Here is a 19,769-nt window from a genome sequence, read left to right on the forward strand (position 1 = left end):
GAGTGCCAGGTGCCGGCCAAGCTGCTGCGCGCCCGGGCGCCCGGCGGGGTTGGGGACGGTCGCTGGGTGCCAAAGAGCCGAGCTAGCGGATCGCAGCGGAAAAGCAAAGGTGAGGCGTGTGTGTGTGTGTGTGTGTGTGTGTGTGTGTGTGAGAGAGAGAGAGAGAGAGAGAGAGACGCACTTGGGCACCTGGGTGCATCTGCGCTGCGTGGTGGTGCGCCCTGGTGTGCCCCAGAGAAGGTCCCGGTGCGTGGTTCTCCGCCCCTGTGCCTTTTGGGCGGCGATTTTGGTGGCAGCGAACGACGGCGGGTNATCGGATCGGACGCGTCTGCACCACCGCATGCTGGTGTGCGTGGCATGCGCCCGGGTCCAGTCCTCGTCCCCCAGCCGGCTCGTCCAGGTGGTATAGCTGCGACGGAGACAACTTCTCTCCCAGCCGCCTGCAAAAGAGCTCCCACGCGAGGAGAGCGAGGCCGGCTGGGACGGGGGTGGAGGGTGTCCCTGCTCAGGGCTCCTGCGCCCGGGTCCTCGAGCTCCAAGCCTCTAAGGGGCGGTCGGTGGAGCAGGGAAAAGGGGTGGCTTCTCCTCTGATTTTCCTTTCCGAGACTGATCCTGAGAGGTCTAGGGACTGCTTCCTCAGCACCGGGGAGGAGAGGGCAGTTTGCCTACGTTTGCAAAGACGGAACCCCTGACTGGCCCGGGTCCCAGAGCCTCCGGCCAAGCCCCCAAGCGGCTGTTACCAGCTCCCAGCCGTCCAGATGCTTCAGCCACCCCCTGTCATGCTGGCATCACAGTCTTTAGTCTCCCCCCCCATCATGTTCCTGGAAATGGCAGAGGATTCTTTAGGAAACCCTTGGATCTGCGGGCTGTGGAATTGGGTGATGAGGATTTTCTGTGCCAGCTTGGGGAACCAAACCGGCTGCCCCGAGTCTCACCTCTCCGCGGTGCCCTTTGGCCAGCGGGGCCTGGGCTTTTCTTAGGTGCTCTAGCGCCGCGGTGGCCAGCCCCTGGCTATTGTCTCTCCCGCCAGCAGGGCTGAGCTCTGGCTGGTGGGAGACCCCTTTGGGTTTAGCTGGCCACTGGGGAAGTGGTGGTGAGGTATGAATGAGGGGGGTTGGGGTGGAATGTTGGGGAGAAGGGAAAAGCTGAAGCCAAACAGGATTTAGGACCGGATGCCTGGTCCCAATCCCCACATTCAATTCATAGCCTCTGGGAAGGGGTACCCCAGACCATTCTCGCCCTCCTCTCCAACATAGCCCAGACTCAGTCTCAGAGCAAATCAACAACAGCCATTTCCAGTGTCTAACTCCTAGGCTAGAAAAATAAAGCAAGCAGAAAGCCAAACTTCCTTGTGCATTTAACTTAACCACAATCCAACAAGTATTGATTGCCTGGCACTGGATTCCACTTTCACTGGGACCCTAATGAAGCAGAAGTCACTTGGAGACCTCAGGCAGCTGACCTCATTGTTGATGAAATAGCAAGAGTCGCTGTGACTTAAACTCATTTCTTCCTTGGAGGAGCCTCTCCGCTCTGGACTGGCTCCCCAGCTTCTGACCTCTGCCACCTTCCCCACGCTCGGAACGCTGTCTACCGCTGCCTCTCTCCCAAGTAGGGAATGCTGCTTCGCAGCCTATTTCAGAAAAACATTCACCTTATGCAATTCTGTCCCACTGAGGGAGACTCCAGCCAAAAAGGCAGAGTTAGTGCTGGAGATCAGCATTTGACCCTCCCTCACTCTCCTGCACTGTCATCATCTCCATCCCCAAAGCTCTAGACAGCGCTTCTTTCCCCCGGGGGGGTCTTCAGGCTCACCCAGATATTGAAGTGTGACCTTGCATGTTACACAGAAGGGACCCTGGAAATGCTAGTGATTAACACACACCCCAACGCAGACGGCTTCAATAGGATTCCGGGTCTGTAGAATTAAAGTACCAATAAGACAGTTGGAATAACAGTGGAAACAGCCCAAATTAATCCAGGGATACCCAAAATGGTTTCTTTATCGTTTCCGTTTCTAAGAGTTGCCAGTTTATGCTTTTTACCCAATGCAGACAGTAAATCCTGGGTCCCCAAAGTACTCTGCAAAAAGGTCAGACGCAAAGCCCAGACCCCATGTTACAGACAGTTGTGTGGTAGGGAAATTAGCACAGAGATGGTAAACAAGGCGCCTGGCGTTGCAGAATGAATCAGAGGCAAAGGTGGGCAAGAATTCTCTAGAACTTGTTGCTGGCTAAGCCCCCTATAGCTCATTAGCAGTCTTTCCAAGCATAAAGGAGCAATCTGCAATTTTCACTCAGGCACCAGGAAAAGTCCCCTGCTCAGGAGGGATGTGTCCGCCAAGTGAATTAGTCCCACTGTGTGCTGAGCACACCAGCCTTTCACCATCTTCTCTCTTCCTGGAATGACCCCCTTCCTGCCCTCCCTACTTCATTCTTCCCACATTCAAGACCCAGCCCAAACATTCCTCTTATGAAGCCTATTCTGAATCCTTCAGGAGAGGAAGGCATTCTTAAGTCCTTTGTTCATTTCTCCATGCAATTCACACCCTATAGGAGTTGGCTTCCTTGCCTGCCTCGGCTCCTAAATTACCACCTCCTAGAGGGCATCAGCCTTGTCTCATTCCTAGATCCCTGGAGTGCGGAACAAAGAAGCCCCCACCCCAGCCCTGGTTTTTGCACGACAGTAGATAAATCACCTAATTATGTGATGGGCTATTGTTTTATGTCTTGGGCCAAGCCGGTGGAGTTACAATTATTTTCTGAGCGCTAACGTAAAACAGGAGTCAGCTGTTTTAAACCAAAGCCCAATTATCAGCCGCTAGTTTTCCAGTCCACCGAGCAGCAGATATGATGCTGTGAAAAGCCCAGAAGAGTCGAGTGTCTTGTGTTTAAATCTCAGCTCCACCAGTTATTTACAAGGGAATGGGAGCAAATTACTTTAACTCCCTGAGCCTCCGTTTCTCATCTGTAAAATGGGGATGGTTAGCCCACTTCATAGGATGGTGGGGAAGATCAAGGGAACAGTGAGTGTGAATAAGCCAGGAAGTATTTGGAATGCACTTCTGTGAATGGGTCTGCCTCCCGCACACACACCTAGCTCATTTTCCCCCTTAACTGGGGGATCCCAGGCAAATCCGCTGGAGGGTTAGAAGAAGAGCATTCTGGAGCAGTAACCCCCAAGGGACCCTGGGAGCCATGCGGAGGTCAAGCACTGGCTATTGGAGAAAAGAAAACAGAAGAAACAAAATAAACTGAAACATGCATTTTACACATAAAAGCCAGCCAGATTTTAATTTTTAATATTTTAGACTATAAATTTGTTCATTAAGTGAGCAGATTTCAATAAATTAGAGCTGAGATGGTAGAGGCAAAAAGGGGAAAGATACGATTTTTTTTTTTAGTTCTGATTATGAGCTCAGCACAATGCCAGGCATTTCCACATACATTTCACCCTTTAACCTTCATGACGCCCCCTTTTTAAAAAAATATTTTATTTTGAGAGAGGGAGAGAAAACAAGGGAAGGGCAGAGAACGAGGGAGAGAGAGAATCCCAAGCAGGTTCCATGCTGTCAGCACAGAGCCCGACACGGGGCTCAGTCCCATAAACCGTGAGATCATGACCTGAGCCAAAATCCAGGGTTGGACGCTTAACCACCTGAGCCACCCAGCTGGCCCATGATGCCCCCCGTTTTAACAAATGAGAGTCAGAGAGTGAGAATAGTTGAGTGGCACAAGGTCGCACGGGCTTCATGGTGGAACCCCTTTGTTTTACCTCTAAAGTCTGGGATTTTTCCACTTGGGGATTTTAGAATGGAAAGACTCCAAAGCGGTCGGCAAGTTGGCGGAGGATGTCCCCACGGGGAAGAGGCCAAGAATGCCCGTGTCAGACCCCTCTGAGTCAGGGGCTGGACTTCGTGCTCTGCCTTGTACAGTCTGGGCCAGTCAACTTATTAGGAATCAAAGTACTTTTTTCTTTTTATAGCCTCAGCCGTCTCCCACACTTGCGTCACCAAAGATGAGAAGATCAACTATGATGATTTAAAGNGAAAATGGGCTGGTAGCTCTAATGCTGAGGCAGAAAACGAACACACTTTTCCACTGCAGGGCATGTCTGAGCGGGTAAACCAGAGACGCAGAAAGCTGGTGCGAATGTAAGCCTCTGACTGATGGACCCATCTTCCTTCTTCCCTTGCAGATGTCACAGCGGATCCTTTGCCTCCTGGACAAATTAAGGTGAGAATAAGAGCTCTGGCTGGCTGGAACTGGCCTAGAGGAGTGTGAGGCAGCCATGGATATGGAGTATGAGCTACTCAACGAGAGCCGCACTTGGCTTTCCCCTCCCTTTGACCTCAATGGCTCTGTGGTGGCGGCCAATGGCTCAAACCAGACAGAGCCATACTACGATCTGACCAGCAACGCAGTGCTCACGTTCATATATTTTGTGGTCTGCATCATCGGACTGTGTGGCAATACACTCGTCATTTACGTCATCCTCCGCTATGCCAAGATGAAGACCATCACCAACATTTACATCCTCAACCTGGCCATCGCGGATGAGCTCTTTATGCTGGGTCTGCCCTTCCTGGCCATGCAGGTGGCTCTGGTCCACTGGCCCTTTGGCAAGGCCATCTGCCGGGTGGTCATGACTGTGGATGGCATCAATCAGTTCACCAGCATTTTCTGCTTGACGGTCATGAGCATCGATCGATACCTGGCCGTGGTCCACCCCATCAAGTCGGCCAAGTGGAGGAGACCCCGCACGGCCAAGATGGTCAACGTGGCTGTGTGGGGGGTGTCTCTGCTGGTCATCTTGCCTATCATGATCTATGCTGGGCTTCGGAGCAACCAGTGGGGGAGAAGCAGCTGTACCATCAACTGGCCGGGTGAATCTGGGGCATGGTACACAGGGTTCATTATCTACACCTTCATCTTGGGGTTCCTGGTGCCCCTCACCATCATCTGTCTTTGCTACCTGTTCATTATCATCAAGGTGAAGTCCTCTGGGATCCGCGTGGGCTCCTCCAAGAGGAAAAAGTCGGAGAAGAAGGTCACCCGGATGGTGTCCATCGTGGTGGCCGTCTTCATTTTCTGCTGGCTCCCCTTCTACATCTTCAATGTCTCCTCCGTGTCTGTGGCCATCAGTCCCACCCCGGCGCTTAAAGGCATGTTTGACTTTGTGGTGGTCCTCACCTATGCTAACAGCTGTGCCAACCCAATCCTGTATGCCTTCTTGTCTGACAACTTCAAGAAGAGCTTCCAGAACGTCCTCTGCCTGGTCAAGGTGAGCGGCACAGACGACGGGGAACGGAGCGACAGTAAGCAGGACAAATCCCGGCTGAATGAAACCACAGAGACCCAGAGAACCCTCCTCAATGGGGATCTCCAGACCAGTATCTGAACTGCCTGAAAAATAAAAATAATAATAAAACGCCGAGCTCTGCCAAAGTGGCCATGGGCTCCCTGCCCCCACGCCTCTCCTTCCTCCCGCCCATCACACCTGGCTTCTTAGAATAGGGAATTGCTCAGCATGAGTCCAATCAGAGAACAGTGTTTGAGTCTGCTTGTCTGAGTGAATGATAATGTATTAAATCCGTTACCTCCCCCTTAAAGCCAACGCTGCAGTGCAGGCAGACAATTCCAAGTCAGGAGAAGAAGAGATCATGTGTTTCCACGTGATCTGTAGAAATGGTGAAGCTCAACAAAACTAGGAAAGTACGTCTGCGTGCTTAAAACCTAATATGTAATCTTGTGATCTTAACATTTATACTTACCTATTCTGTTCCTCTCTAAGTCCCTGTACAGTCATTAGCTACGTTTCCTGTGTTCAAGTACATGAGAAGCGAGCTAACGCGTACACGGTAGAAGTGGACGTTCATTACGATACGGAGCCCACAGACGGGGGCTTGCCACGAAACCAAAATAAAGTTTAAGCTTCAGAGATTCCCTCCTGCTGTGGCAGTGTTGTCACGTGACCACGTGGTTTTGTAAAAAAAAAAAAAATTGTAAAAGTAAGGTGTTTTTCTAATTCTTTTTTCTTAAAGAGGTCTCCTTAAAGCTTCTAGCGTCTCAAACCCACCTCTGCCCCCTGGGTATTTGCTGTCTTAATTTTAGGCAAGTTACAGCAAAGTAAGAAAGGAAAAGGAGGTATTTGAGGAACCGGACTATACATCCATGTGTTTTCTCTTCTTAGATATAATCAAAGAATTATATTTCTTTGATTATATTCATTTACCCAACAGGTCTCTGATGGTTGGGGTCATCAGTTATTGTATTTATGGAGACAAAGACTGCTTTGTTATAGGATTGCCTTTTTTCTTTCTTAATTTGCTCTGGCCTTTCTTAGGGAGCCGTGGAAGGGGAGGGTGGAGGAAATCACCAACACGATAGGCAAAAAGTTACTGGAATACTTGTGAGGAAACCGTTTCATTTTCCCCAACATGAACATAAACGAGTGAGAATAAAGCAAGGTTATCCCTTTATGAAAACCACGAAATTCTTCTTTCAAAAATGCCAGACATGGCTTCCTAATGAAAGACAATGGAACTATAATTTAACGGCTCCTTGATTTTTTGTTCTTAAGGAGTCGATACAAAGCTAGGCACTAAGAAAATCACAGAACACACTAAAGACCCAAGGATGCTGCTCCTAAAACCTAGCCACGCGCTCCAGCCAACCAAAATGTAGCACGTAGGGGGCGCCTGAGTAGGGGTGCTAGAGGGTGTCCCATCCCTCACAGGCACGCCTGTACCACCTTCCCCGCCTGCCGTATACAAATTGAACATCGACCTTTAACGCCACGGACTCTGAGCTATCCTCAAGCATGGTCACAGACAGCCACTCCACACCACCGGTGACATTTTTCTGTGCCTGAAACGGTAGATGGCTCGTGTACAAGCGGTGAGGAAAGAGACGATGCCCATTTCACTGAGCAAAATTTCCAGGGTATGAAGACATGTAACACGTGGGTGTTTGTAAGGATGCCATCATCTCTGGGCTTCTGTGAAAGCCTCACTCCCTGAGTGTCTCACATATGGATTTTACCATATTTAAAAATGAGCCTTCCTCTTCTGGCTCCCTAAGCAAGGCCCGTTTGACAGAGTGACTAAGAAGCCCACCTGTAGCGTCGCTGTTAATGTGTCGCCTTCGTCCTGTCTCTATTATTTCATGCCACCTCATTCCCGAAAGCACTCACTGTGGCCTAGAAAAATGTGTTCGGTAATATGATAGATAGGTAAATCCATGCCAAAATTAAAAGAGGCACAGTTATAAGATGAGACTGTAGGAGGAGCAGTGATCCAGGAGGGTTTACTTAAGGAAAGGCCGGCTATAGGTTCCACTCAGGACTTCCTGACAGAAGGTGACTCTTCTTCTTCCTCCTCCTCCTCCACCATAAAAATAAGCAAAGATTTGGAAGGAAATGCTCGAAACACGGCTTTACCAATACTCCTAATGTGAGACGTTCCAGGGTCTTTAATAAATGCTGATTTTTTTACTTAGGGAAGTGATTCCTAGGGGCCAAGGCTGGTGGAAGTAATTTCAGAGAAGGCAGACTAACTCTGTAGCACTCGGGCCCCTGCAATCAGACACTGGCCTCCAAGGGGGCAGTCTTGAAACAAAATGCATATCCATGTATACAGCCGGTGCTCATCAGCAGGATGCTCATGCTAAGACTGAAGCTGTAATTCTGTCCAAATGAGCAGGCAGGGTGCTACTCTGTGAAAAGGAATTCTCCATTTTTGTTTTAAAATCTCTCTTTCAAGGATAACTTGCTCTCTGGTGGTTTTCTTTCTTCCAAAAGAGGGAATCAATAACTGGTTTAATTTAAATGTTAACATAATTTTAATTCCAAAAATGCAAGCCTAGCCTCAGCGCAGCATTTAATTATGAATGTAAATCTGCTGGATGCTGAGAGAGAATGCAAACTAAGGCGCTCCGTTGATGTTAGGGCGTCTGATCATTTGGATGATGCAAGCGACTCTTTAACCTACCCATTCGCATGGGTGGTTAAGAGCTGGTTAAACCTAAGTGGATCTGGTGAGAGAGGTATCAGGACAGATAGTATGACACAGTGGCCTGTGTTGGACGAGGTTAGCTTGTGCTTCAGGAACACAGAGAGTTGAGGAATACCGAATGTGGAGTTGAAACCTTGGTGGATTTCGTGCCATAGCTTGGGACGGTCTAGGCGGACAATGAGAAGGGCGGTGGGTGATGGAAGAACACTGCATTTCCTTCCTGTTTTTGGGAGAAGAAGGGGGAGGAGGGGGATGAGAGGGAGGAGGAGGAGGAGAGGGAGGAGGAGAAGGCAGAGGAAGAGGAGGAGGGGAAGGAAGAGGAGGAGGGAGAGGGAGGAGACCATGACTCTTCATTAGTTGTAACTGCTAGGAAGTCCTGAGCAGAACTTGTAGCCGACCTTTCCTTAAGTAATAGCCTGGGATTTTCCTGCACACAGTTTTGGGTCACAGCTTTTCTCTTCCCTATAGCCTCATCTTAAAACCGTACCTCTTTTTTATTTTGCGTGGATTTATGTATCTCTCACAAACAGCATGCCGAGAAGAAAATGTGGGCTGGTGGGCGGGACTCCCAGAGCTGGCAGTAAACTGGATGGAGTCTATTTGCCTACACAGACTTAATCTAGTTCCAGTGTTGATGGCTGACCCTTTCAGCCCCAGCTGCTGTAGATCAGGAGCACCGTGCGGGGGAAGTGGTCACGGAGACAGGTAGGAAGGAAATGACTCTCGAGGTACGTGTTGCTAATCAGCTCCAAACGTTGACTGTTCAATCAAGGCAGCTAAGTTATGATGGGAGCGGACATGAACCTTGGTCTCGTTGAAGGAAGGTGAAAAGAGAATCATCAAAAGGCTCCACAGAGGGTTGGGAAGGTCTGCTTAGTGTTTCTGGAATGTGTGTCATCATAAAAATCACCAGAGGCAGCGAGGAAGCCACGCGTTTGAGCTCTGTAAGTAACAACTTCTAATCGGCCACCATTTCTGCCAGATTCAGAAACACCACGTTTCCTATATCACACGTCCTATCAGAGCAAACCTTCGCCTAAGTGGTTGCTCTGCTCCTAATGGGTGAATTTCTTGGAACGTTCCCATAGGCGGCGTCTCAAATTCTTTTTTCCAGCAGCTCATCCAGAAAGGAGGCACCAGGGACTGTATTCTACTTAGGGCTGAAAAGCTTCTGTGAGTCTCTTACCGCAGTTAGCAGACGGTCAGGGTTGGAAATAGCCACTCCAGGGCAAGTGCTCACGCCGCCCGCCCCCACTGCCCACCCCGTTCTGTGACCTTGGCAGTGACCGAACGCGGGCTGACCACCTCGGTTTTCTCCTTTCGAGGCTGCGTGCATCTGGGCTGCGCTACACAACACAGTGCAATATTAACCAAGACTTAACCGCGCTGATTGTAAAACAATCCACTCTCCCGAGGCTAAAAGTGAGTGTGACATTAAATGAAACGCTGTGGCTTTTGCTCACTGGGTTCAGGCGACAGACACTGTCAGTGTGAGAACCAATCGCACGGACTCAGCCTCAGGTGGGCAGAGAGGACGTTTATATGGAGATGGAGAGACGCGTTTAGCTTGTCACCCCTCTTCCTTCCTGGCATTCCTGAAGGGACAGAGGAGGGAGAGGAGACGATCTCTTTGCCAGGAAACCAGTGCCTGGTGAGAAGAGGCGGCTCACTTCTGCCCCTGAGCCCATGAGGACTGGCCCGACATCCAACCGCCCTGTCCTCACGGGAAAGCCCATGGGGGAGTGTGACGAAGGCCCGCTCCAGGGAACACCTCAAATGGCAGCCCACGGCCTGTCCCATTCCATCATTCAGGGACCGGGGATGCCCACTGCTCAGGTGATAGAGCAGGTCCCTTTGCAGGGCAGTCACTAAAGAAGGAAAGGTGGAGCCAAACTCAGACCACCTCAGCCCTGCGCACAGGAGGAGACACAGCCGACCCGGGTCCTTACAAAGATTCGGTCCCAACATGGCCCAATGGGGGCGCGGAGGGAAATTGCTAGTCTCAAAAGAGGAAGAGCCATGGGCAGCTCTACCGGACTACCTGACAAGGTACCTTGTCGACCCACCACTAAGGTGCCTCAAAGGAGCAGCAATGCCACTCCTGGGCCGTGCTCCCCCTTCCTCGCCGAGGGCAGGGGTATCCATCCCCGTGCCCAGGCGAGGGAGTGTGGCCTTAACTGAGAGAGCAGACATTTTCCCTCGTGGGGTGTTTTTATTTTTTTAGTTTTTTTATTGTTTATTTATTTTTGAGAGAGAGTGAGTTGGGGAGGGGCAGAGAGAGAGGGAGACACAGAATCCGAAGCAGGCTCCAGGCTCTGAGCTGTCAGCCCAGAGCCCGACGCGGGACTCGAACCCACAAACTGTGAGATCATGACCCGAGCCCAAGTTGGACGCTTAACGGACTGAGCCACCCAGGCGCCCGCCCCCTCATGGGTGTTATTTTTAACAAGAAACCCGAGTGCTTCTCTCACAACATAAACAAGGCTTCGTTGTTTTAACGTTCTCCAGCATCCTACTTCTCACCCCAAAGGGACAAGCCTAAGGTTCACTACGCTCTGTGCTCTCGGACACACACACCCCTGTGGTGCAGTACTCATGGTGACACAATGGAGCACACGTGTGGCACACGCGTGAAGGACGCATGCACATGCATGTGAGGCACACCGTGGCACACGCACACATGCCCACACCCAGCACACCTTCTGGATCTTGCCGGTAAGACTTCCGATGCAGAGATTCTCCAAGGCTTTCAACGGACAGAGAGAACTGTAACTTGACTAACTCATTGGAAGCGTACGGATATTCACTCATTTGTTTATGGGGCGGGGGGACATGGCATATAAGCTAATGTTTCGTGCAGACGACTCCGTGCCACATCATAGGGTGCATGCCTGGCCCCAGCCTGCTGTCCCTGCAAATAACTGGTCACCTAGATTTCAAAAACAGTAGGGGAGCTGGTGAAACTCCATCCCCACCGGTTAAGCAACGTGAAGCACATGGCCTGCTAACAGCAATATTCTTGCAGAAGAAAAGACATGCAATCTCTTTGCAGAAAAATCATTCAAAATAATTTTCAAATGGGTCATCATGGAGGACGGCATTCTAACACACATTTCTTTCTCCCATGCTGCTTTCTTTTTTTTTCTTTCTTGCTGAGGGATAACCGCCATACAACACTGTATTAGTTCCAGGTATATAACGTAACGTAACTGATATTTGCACAAGTTGGGAAATGATCGCCTCCGGAATCTACTCAGTGTCCATCATCATATATAGTTACAGAATTGTGTGTGTGTGATGAGAACTTTCACTCTCAGCCGCTTTCAATACGGTATTAACTAGAGTGGCCAAGCTCTCTGTTACATCCCCTTGACTTACTTATAAAGGAAATTTGTGTCTTTTGAACCCCTTCATCCCTTCCCCCTTCCCCCATCTTCTGCCTCTGGCAACCACCAGTCTGTTGTCTGTATCCATGAGCTTGGTTTTGTGTTATTTTTTTTTTTTGTCTCATTCGTATTTTTTTGGGTGCATGGGTTGTTTTGTTTTCAATTCCACATATAAGTGAAATCATATAGGATTTATCTTTCTCCGATTTATTTCACTCAGCATAATGCCCTCAAGGCCCATCCATGTTGTTTCCGTATCTTGGCGACCATAAATAATGCTTCAATGAACACAGGGGTGCAAGTACCTCTTTGAAATCCTGTTTTCATTTCCTTTGGATGGATACTCTGAAGTCAGAGATCATAAGATAGTTCTTTTTTTTGTTTTGTTTTTTGTTTTTTTGAGAAAGAGCAGAGTAGGGCAGAGAGAGAGGGAGAGAGAGAGACTCCCAAGCAGGCTCCGCACTGTCAGTGCAGAGCCCGATGCAGGGCTCGAACTCACAAACTGTGAGATCATGACCTGAGCTGAAACCAAGAGTCAGACACTTAACTGATCGAGCCACCCGGGCGCCCTCTATTTTTAATTTTTTTCAGGAACTTCCATACCGTTTTCTATAGGGACTGCACTAATTTACATTCCTAGCAACCGTGCAGAAGGGTTCTGTTTCCCCACATCGTTGACAACATTCCTTTCTTGGCTTTTGGATAACAGCTGTTCTGACCAGTGTGAGGCGATACCTCATTGTGGTTTTGATTTGCATTTCCCCGCTGGTTTGTGGTGCTGAGCACCTTTTCATGTTCCTGCTGGCTCCCTGTATGTCTTCTTTGGAAAAATATCTATTCAGATCCTCTGCCCATTTTTCTAATCGAAATTTTTTATTGCTATTAAGTTGTAGGAGGTCTTTATATATTTTGGATACTAAGCCCGTATCAGATATATGATTTGCAAACGTTTTCTCCCATTCAGGAGGTTGCCATTTCATTTTGTTGATGGTTCCCTTGGCTCTGCAGAAGCCTTTTAGCTTCACGAAGTCCCACCTATTTACTTTTGCTTTTGTTGCCTTTACTTTGAATTTGCCAAATTCAAAAATATCATTGTCGAGACCAACGTCAAGGAGCTTACTGCCTAAGCTTTCTTCCAGTTTTATGGTTTCCGGTCTTACTTTTAGGTCTAAAATCCATCTTCAGTTGATTTTTGTGTGTGCTGCCCAATTGCATTCTTTTGCATGTTGCTGTCCAGTTTTCCCAGCTCAACATCATGTATTGAAGAGACTGTCCCTCCCCGATTGTCTACTCTTGGCTCCTTTGTCATAGATTAAATGACTATATATGTGTGTGTGTGTGTGTGTGTGTACGTGGGTTTATCTGTGGCCTCTCTATGATGTTCCGCTGATCTGTGGGTCTATTTTTATGCCAATACCATACTGTTTTGATGACTCTAGCTTTGTGTCTCCATGTTTCTTAATAAAAATCTGAGGTTGAACACTTTGGGGAAAGAGGAGTTGCTTGGCTACCAAGAAAATGAACTGCAGTCTCTTCCTCAGGCATCAGCATACCCCCACAAAGAGGCTCTCCAACAGCAAAGAAGTCTTCCCCTCATCCATCATCCCGCTCCAGTCCATTTCGGTGGTTCAGGAGATCTCTGTCAGCTCCTCCTCTTTGCTTAAGGTCTTGCCAGTATGTGATGGGAAAGACAGCTATGCTGTCCATCTGCAATCTAGATGCTTCTGGAGCAAAGACTCGGACTGAATGCAGACTCACTTTTTTTGGGTTCACCTTAAATGCTTCTTAGCAGCTCTCTTGCACACTGCCAGCTGGATGGGCACTGTAGGACTTATCGCAGGCTTGCTCTGGGAGGCAACGGATCACAAATGGTTTGCTTTTCCTCTCCTCTGCACCTCCGCACGACCGCCTTTTATGTTCTCCCGGCTCCAAGGGCTTGTCGTATTCTCAGCCACGTGGCATATGGCCTCTGCTGGGAGCGGTCCCTGCAGCCGGGGAAACCCAGCCCTCCTCACCCGTTAAACAGAACATTTCTAGTCCAACTGAGCAGATAGAAAATCTGGTTTGCTTCAGCAACATGGTTCTGGGCTGTTGGATCGACATGGAAATGCGTGTTTAGAGGATTTGGGATTTCAAGGGCTTCCTTACTGCCTCTGGGATCAATGAAGTCAACCCTAATTGCCAGAGAAGAACCAAGGTGGGGCACTGAAGGGGCAGACAGCAAAGCCTATTGTTGAAGGTGGGCGTCACCTGTAAGAGTAACAAGGTCAACTGAGGTCCAGGTACTCTGGTAGCATCAAGAAAGGAGATTGGGGGGGGGGTTGCCTTTGAGCAGGGAGTCTCACATTTAAAAATTTTAGCTCATCAGAGTTCCTGTTGTTCAGTTTGTTTTATTTTTATTTTTAGTGTGCATGGTTTTTTTGTTTTAGATTCCACATATAAGTGAAGTCATATAGTATTTATCTTTCTCTGACTTATTTCACTTAGCATAATGCCTTCAAGTTCTATCCATGTTGTTTCCGCAATTTGGTGACCATAAAAAATGCTGCAATAAACAAGGGGGTGCAGATACCTCTTTGAAATCCTGTTTCCTCCATCTATCTTTCGAAACAGCGTTCTCTAATTATTGATATGTATATATATTGACATTTTAAAAATGCCTTCTCTTAGGAATTCCACATTNCACAAGCAGGCTCCGCACTGTCAGCCCAGAGCCCAAGGTGGAGCTTGGACTCACAAACTGTGAGATCACGACCTGAGCCGATGTAAGAAGTTTAACCCACTGAGCCACCCATTTGCCCAATGTCGACTTTTAAGCAATAGAAAGACCTTAGTTTCCAGAAAATGAGGAAGTGAGAACTGATTCTGAAGGAAAGAGTCAGGAGAGTCATTGAATCCTACGGGTGGATGACACAGAGCCAGGCCTCAATCTTTTCCCATTCCTCCGGCTTCTGGTGGTGGCATGGCCTCGAGCTGAAGTGGTCTACTACATGGCTGAGCAGGAGAAAACAGGTCCTGGTTAGATCAACCCACTAATGAAGGCTGCTTTCCCATCTGTCTGAAGGATGTCGGCCGGCCCGGCCACACGACCAAATGTCGTGAGCGGCCTCCACACTCAGCCTGCCTGACGATAATAAGCAGAAGTAGACAATTCGATTCTTCCGAAGGATTTGAAAACCTCTTCTCCTAGAAAAAAAAATCTCCATTCCAGTTTCCAACAGCCCGAGAACCATCTCAGCAAGAAAGAACAGAGTACGGAGTCGACTTTGACAATGTCTTCAATGATGGTTTCACGCGTGTGGTATGTTTCCTGAAGTATATTTACGCCTGATTTCATAATCTGTCCGTCACTCACCATTAAATGACAGCGGGTTTTTACAAGCGGCGGATCAATCATTATCAGTGGAGACTGAAAGCTATTCGTACACAGGCACTCACACTGCATTTCACCCCCTCTCTATTCTTCTGAGCGGTGCTGACATTGCTGTTGCCATCCCCTTTCCTGAAGCTGGTGGATGTCACGAGATTCGCACCGTCAGGCCCCTGCCTACCCATCTGTGAAGGCTCAATGTGAGTTTTCTTTTCCTTCCATGCTCTGGACGCAAGGAAACCTGGGGCATCCACAAAAGCCTTCGGCAGCCGCGCTGCAAAACCTGTGTCAATGACATGGTGTGATTGATGGGTTTAACAGGACAAGCACAGGTGTGTGCACAAGCTAGTTTTATCATTCTCGTGGTGCTGTGAATGTGGTTGTTCTTGTGAACATTGTCATTCCTACGTGTCCATATTGAGATGAATTTGCCAAAACTGCTTTTGCCTTCAATTAAGCTCTAACCCCCTTTGTGAGTGCGTATGTGTCTCTGTGAGATAAACTTACCTCTGTCTTTGCTGTTCTAATTGATCTTGTCTACTGGAAAGCAGGAAACAAACATTGCTTTTTTAGTAACTGTATTGCTTTTATTTCTTCACAAGTGTACTGTTCTATAAACTACCTTCCCATGAAATCATACTTTCCACGGAAGGGACTCGGACTTAAGCTTATTCCTTAGGCCACCTGTGTGAACTCGCTCCCATCTACCTCTGAAAAAGACTCCACACCTTCAGGAAAATGGGCCATGGTCCTAGGTCATGACATAACCTGCACTTTCCAGGTTCCCTGAAACACGGAACTGGAAAGTGGAGAATTCTAGAATTTTTTTTTAACTCTAAGCGCAATGAAAAGCCTACAAAACGTTTTCTAGACATCTTAGCTATCATTTGGTAGCAAAAGGAAAACAAAATTTAAAACCAGACAACCACGGCTGAGTCCTATTTGGCCCACAGACTGATCCTTAATGACCCGATCTGATGTCTTCCGGATTCTGGCCGAGTTCAGAGCATGACTAATGCAGATGGTGAAGGGGGTGCTCTCAATATGCCCTAATGGCGTGGCAGGGCTTGCTGAGAGCAAAAGTGATTACGGGGACAGAGCAGGGGGTTTAAAAATTAGGTCAAAGAAATTTTTATCCCCTTCCCACCTTCTTTTCATTGACTCAAGATAAAAACATGCTGGAAGTTTCTAGCTGCATAAAACAGGGTCTTGACTACAAACCAGACGGCTGAAACCAGAAAAGAAAGCGAGCTAACGTTGGCAGTGCTCACAAGGTACCAAGCTCCGTTCTGGGCACTTTATATACATCGTCTCATTCAGTTCCCATAGGGGCTAATCCCCACAAGTACCACTGTTGCCCCCACTTGACAGACAGGGAAACTGAGGCGTAGCAAACTCCCGGCACCGGACCAACGAGATGTGCGACCTCCAAGCCAGTGTCCGATACCCCCCGAGCCCACGCTTCCTTGTCTGCAAAGCAGGGATAATGCCACAAACCTCAGAGCATTGTGTAAGGGACTGGATGAAAGAAAATATTTTAAATAATTTATCACATTGTCAGGCGCACAGAGGTACCCAGTAAATATTAGGTTTCCCTCACCCTCAATCACAGCAAAAAAAAAAAAAAAAAAAAAAANAAATTGGCTAATATTAAACTATAGCTTCTAACCCTGCCATTACTGGAGAGCTTAGCTGGCACTAACAGAGCCAAGCATGTGATGCAAGATGAAAGCAAGACCCGGGCAGAAAAGTAAATGCATTATGTGTCTGCCTGATAAGGTGCTACATGCTTTCTTACTTTCTGTCTACACGGAGTACTCCTCTCTGGCGAGGGGGCTTTCCTGCACTGCGAAGCCTAACTAAACTTTGGTCTCCTCCAGAATGGACCAGGGATAAAACTTCTCACCTCTCTAAACAGAACCTCATCTTGCCAAAACATTCTAGAAACTTCGCAGTTCACGGCATGTTACAAATCGCTGAGTCAGTCCTGCATTTTCCCTCCAGGCTGAGACCATGGTCCACCCAGGGTCTGGTGCTAACCAGAAAGAGAGGACTGTGCCGTCGGTCCGGGGTCTGTAACCATCTTTCCAGCTGGAAACAGGTGGCACACTCAATAGATTTTAACTTGAATGTAAGGAGCGAGCTGCGTACAGAGAGGTGTGGGCAGGTGTAAGGGGACCAGCAAGGGACGGATGAGGCACCCAGGCCCTCTCACATACAGGTGAGAGCCTTTATCAGCCCTCGAGCTGAAGGGGTGAGGGAGAGGATGCTGTTACCAGAGCCCAGTGAGAGGCGCAGCCACAGGGGAAGGTGGGACTCAACGGGAATTGTAGCTGCTCAGGGACTCAGCCAGGGCCAGAGTCACGACGGACCCCTCTGATCTCCTCCCGTGGCTGAGCTCCACCATAGCCACAGGGCAAGAGAACCAAGGAAGGCATTCCGCAGAGGTCCGCCGTGGTGCAGAGAGGGGCACAGGATGGATGGGGGAGGCACGCAGAGAATCACTGGCTCTCCAATGCGTGGGGTCCCAGCCCTCTCCAAGCGGCCCAGCATCCACTGGCGTAGCTGGAGGGCGTTCAGTAAAACTTCCACCTTATGCACGGCACAGCTGGGGGCCCTGGGGACCCTAGGAGCACTCCCTAATCCATAAAAGGATAAACTATATTTTCAGAAAATAACCACTGGATGCCTTCGAAGCTGCCAGAGGGGCCCCCACGTTCCACCCACGCAGGATTCAAGATGGTCAGCTCCCAGAGGTTTAATTCTGCGTGGGGCACTCACACTGCAAAATACAACGTCAAGGTCTCCCTCTGCAAGATACCAATTCATCTGCACAACTTGTCAAACATGAAGGTCAAGTAGTATACTCTTCCGCTCTCCCCAGCTAGCAGGATACTCTGTACGTTTTAACCACTTGTTGGTATTTGCTCCCCAACTATATGTGCAAATACCCAAACTTCACATTTTCTCATGTCTCCAGATCCAGTGTGTCATTTATCACCCAGTCTGGGCCAAGCAGGGTTGATGTTTCTGATTTCCCAGGTAGAACTCGAGCAAAACACCACACACACACACACACACACACACACACACACACACAAGCATCACAAGCCAAGAGAGGTAGAGCCTAGCAGTTTCCTACAAGCATAGCTCCTGCTACAGCTCTGCAGTTTCCTCGGAGGTCCGCTTTCCCCCGGCCTGAGTCCTTGAACTTGAAATGTCCTAAGCTGACGTCCACTGATACTGACAATTTTGGGTTGTGTGAATCCCAAGACGGGGCATGATCCCGCCAGGGGCTCATCCCGAGGAAAGGAAGACAGGAAACTGCTTCCTCTCGAGCTATTTGTCTGGCTGAACCCAAGGGGGAAATATCCCACCAGAGCGTATCACCACAGCCGAACCTTCGCAGGTGGCGGCTACGGATGCCAGGGAGGCTCCTGCCCTTTGCTAGTAAGGCGAGGGCAGCAGTACCCAAACGAAATAGCTTCTCTTCCAGATCTCCATCCTCGAGCTGACATTCAAGCAGGTCGGCAGTGACCACTTCCCCTTGAACTCCTGCTGACCCTCAGTATCTTTGTTCTAGAGTCTCAACCTGTGTAAACACACTCACACGCAGCCCCGAGGCAGCGAGATAAGGGAACAGGATGGTTAGAACAGGACAGGAGTTTTTGGTTTTTGCAATTCCACAAGTGACATTCAAAAACACAGTTCACATCACAACTTGGGGGACAGGGGAGGGCTGATCAGAAGTGAATTCGTTCCACATTCCTGAAATCTGATTCCAGGAAATCTGATTATTTTCTTTCTTTCTTTCTAAGGCAAGGTGTTCCTGAATATTTATTGATTTGTCAGCATGCTAACAAAGTAATTTATTACAAAGTTAAATTATCATCTGTCTGGGGTGCCTGGCTGGCTTAGTTGGTTGAGCGTCCGACTTCAGCTCAGGTCATGATCTCACGGTTCGTGGGTTCGAGCCCCGCGTCGGGCTCTGTGCTGACAGCCAGCTCAGAGCCTGGAGCCTGCTTCAGATTCTGTGTCTCCCTCTCTCTCTGACCGCCCCTGCTCACGCTGTCTCTCTTTCTCTCAGAAATAAATAAAAACCATTAAAAAAAAACTTTTAAAAAAATTGTCTGTGCACTAAAAACAGAGTGTCCATTGTGTTGCCAGACGCTATTCCTCCCGAAAGCTAGGAATTCAGTGAGACAACAACAGAAAGACAGACAGACCTCCTTGTAGGGAACACACTCAACACACAAATACACAAATAGAGGAATGTGAACTCTCAGTGTAGCGACAGGCGCTCTGCTGAAAATACATGGACAGTAAGGAGGGCGGCTAAGCACACAGGCCCCAGAGCTTGACAGGCTGGCTTGTATCTTGGCTCTTCTACTTCCTAAATGACTAGGGGCAAATTACAGAATCTCCCTCGGCCCCAATTTCCTCCTCGATAAGGTAGACATGAGAACGGGATCCAGATCCGAGGGTTTTATGAATTCGGAGAATTTAGAGAATAAAGTAAGGCAGTTAGTTCCCAGTCAGAGTCTGTAAAAGTGGCTGCATACAGTGAGCCCCTCATAAATGTTAGCTCTTCCTACTTTTTAAAACATCTTTTAATGTTTATTTATATTTGAGAGAGAGACACACAGGTCGCAGGAGGGGGAGGAGCAGAGAGAGAGGGAGACACAGAATCTGAAGCAGGCTCCAGGCTCCGAGCTGTCAGCACAGAGCCCGACGCGGGGCTCGAACCCACGAACTGTGAGATCATGACCTGAGCCGAAGTCGGGTGCTTAACCGACTGAGCCCCCCGGGCGCCCCACATCTTCTTATTCCTAATCCCCTGCTACCGTAGCCTTATTGAATAGTGATAGAGATCACAGAGCGCACAAAGCCCACAGACTCTGATCTTTCTAGCAAAACCACATCAACCCCTATTTGGGAGGAAGAATCCATAGGACTTGTAAATGGAGGGGGTGTGGCGGGGGGGGGGGGGGGGGGGGGG

At 48.8% G+C, this 19,769-nt stretch overlaps 1 protein-coding gene across 1 annotated transcript; it reads left to right on the forward strand.

The window, feature by feature from the left end:
* Positions 1–52: 52 nt before the first annotated feature.
* SSTR2 (somatostatin receptor 2) lies at positions 53–5,990 on the forward strand. The gene is made up of 2 exons (XM_077756647.1): positions 53–109; positions 4,198–5,990. Exon 2 carries the CDS (start codon positions 4,291–4,293, stop codon positions 5,398–5,400), a length of 1,110 nt encoding a protein of 369 aa, XP_077612773.1. The 5' UTR covers positions 53–109; positions 4,198–4,290; the 3' UTR covers positions 5,401–5,990.
* The last annotated feature ends 13,779 nt before the right edge of the window (positions 5,991–19,769 follow it).

The sequence above is a fragment of the Crocuta crocuta genome, unplaced genomic scaffold (assembly GCF_008692635.1).
Source record: "Crocuta crocuta isolate KB4526 unplaced genomic scaffold, BGI_CrCroc_1.0 scaffold50, whole genome shotgun sequence".
Taxonomy (NCBI): domain Eukaryota; kingdom Metazoa; phylum Chordata; class Mammalia; order Carnivora; family Hyaenidae; genus Crocuta; species Crocuta crocuta.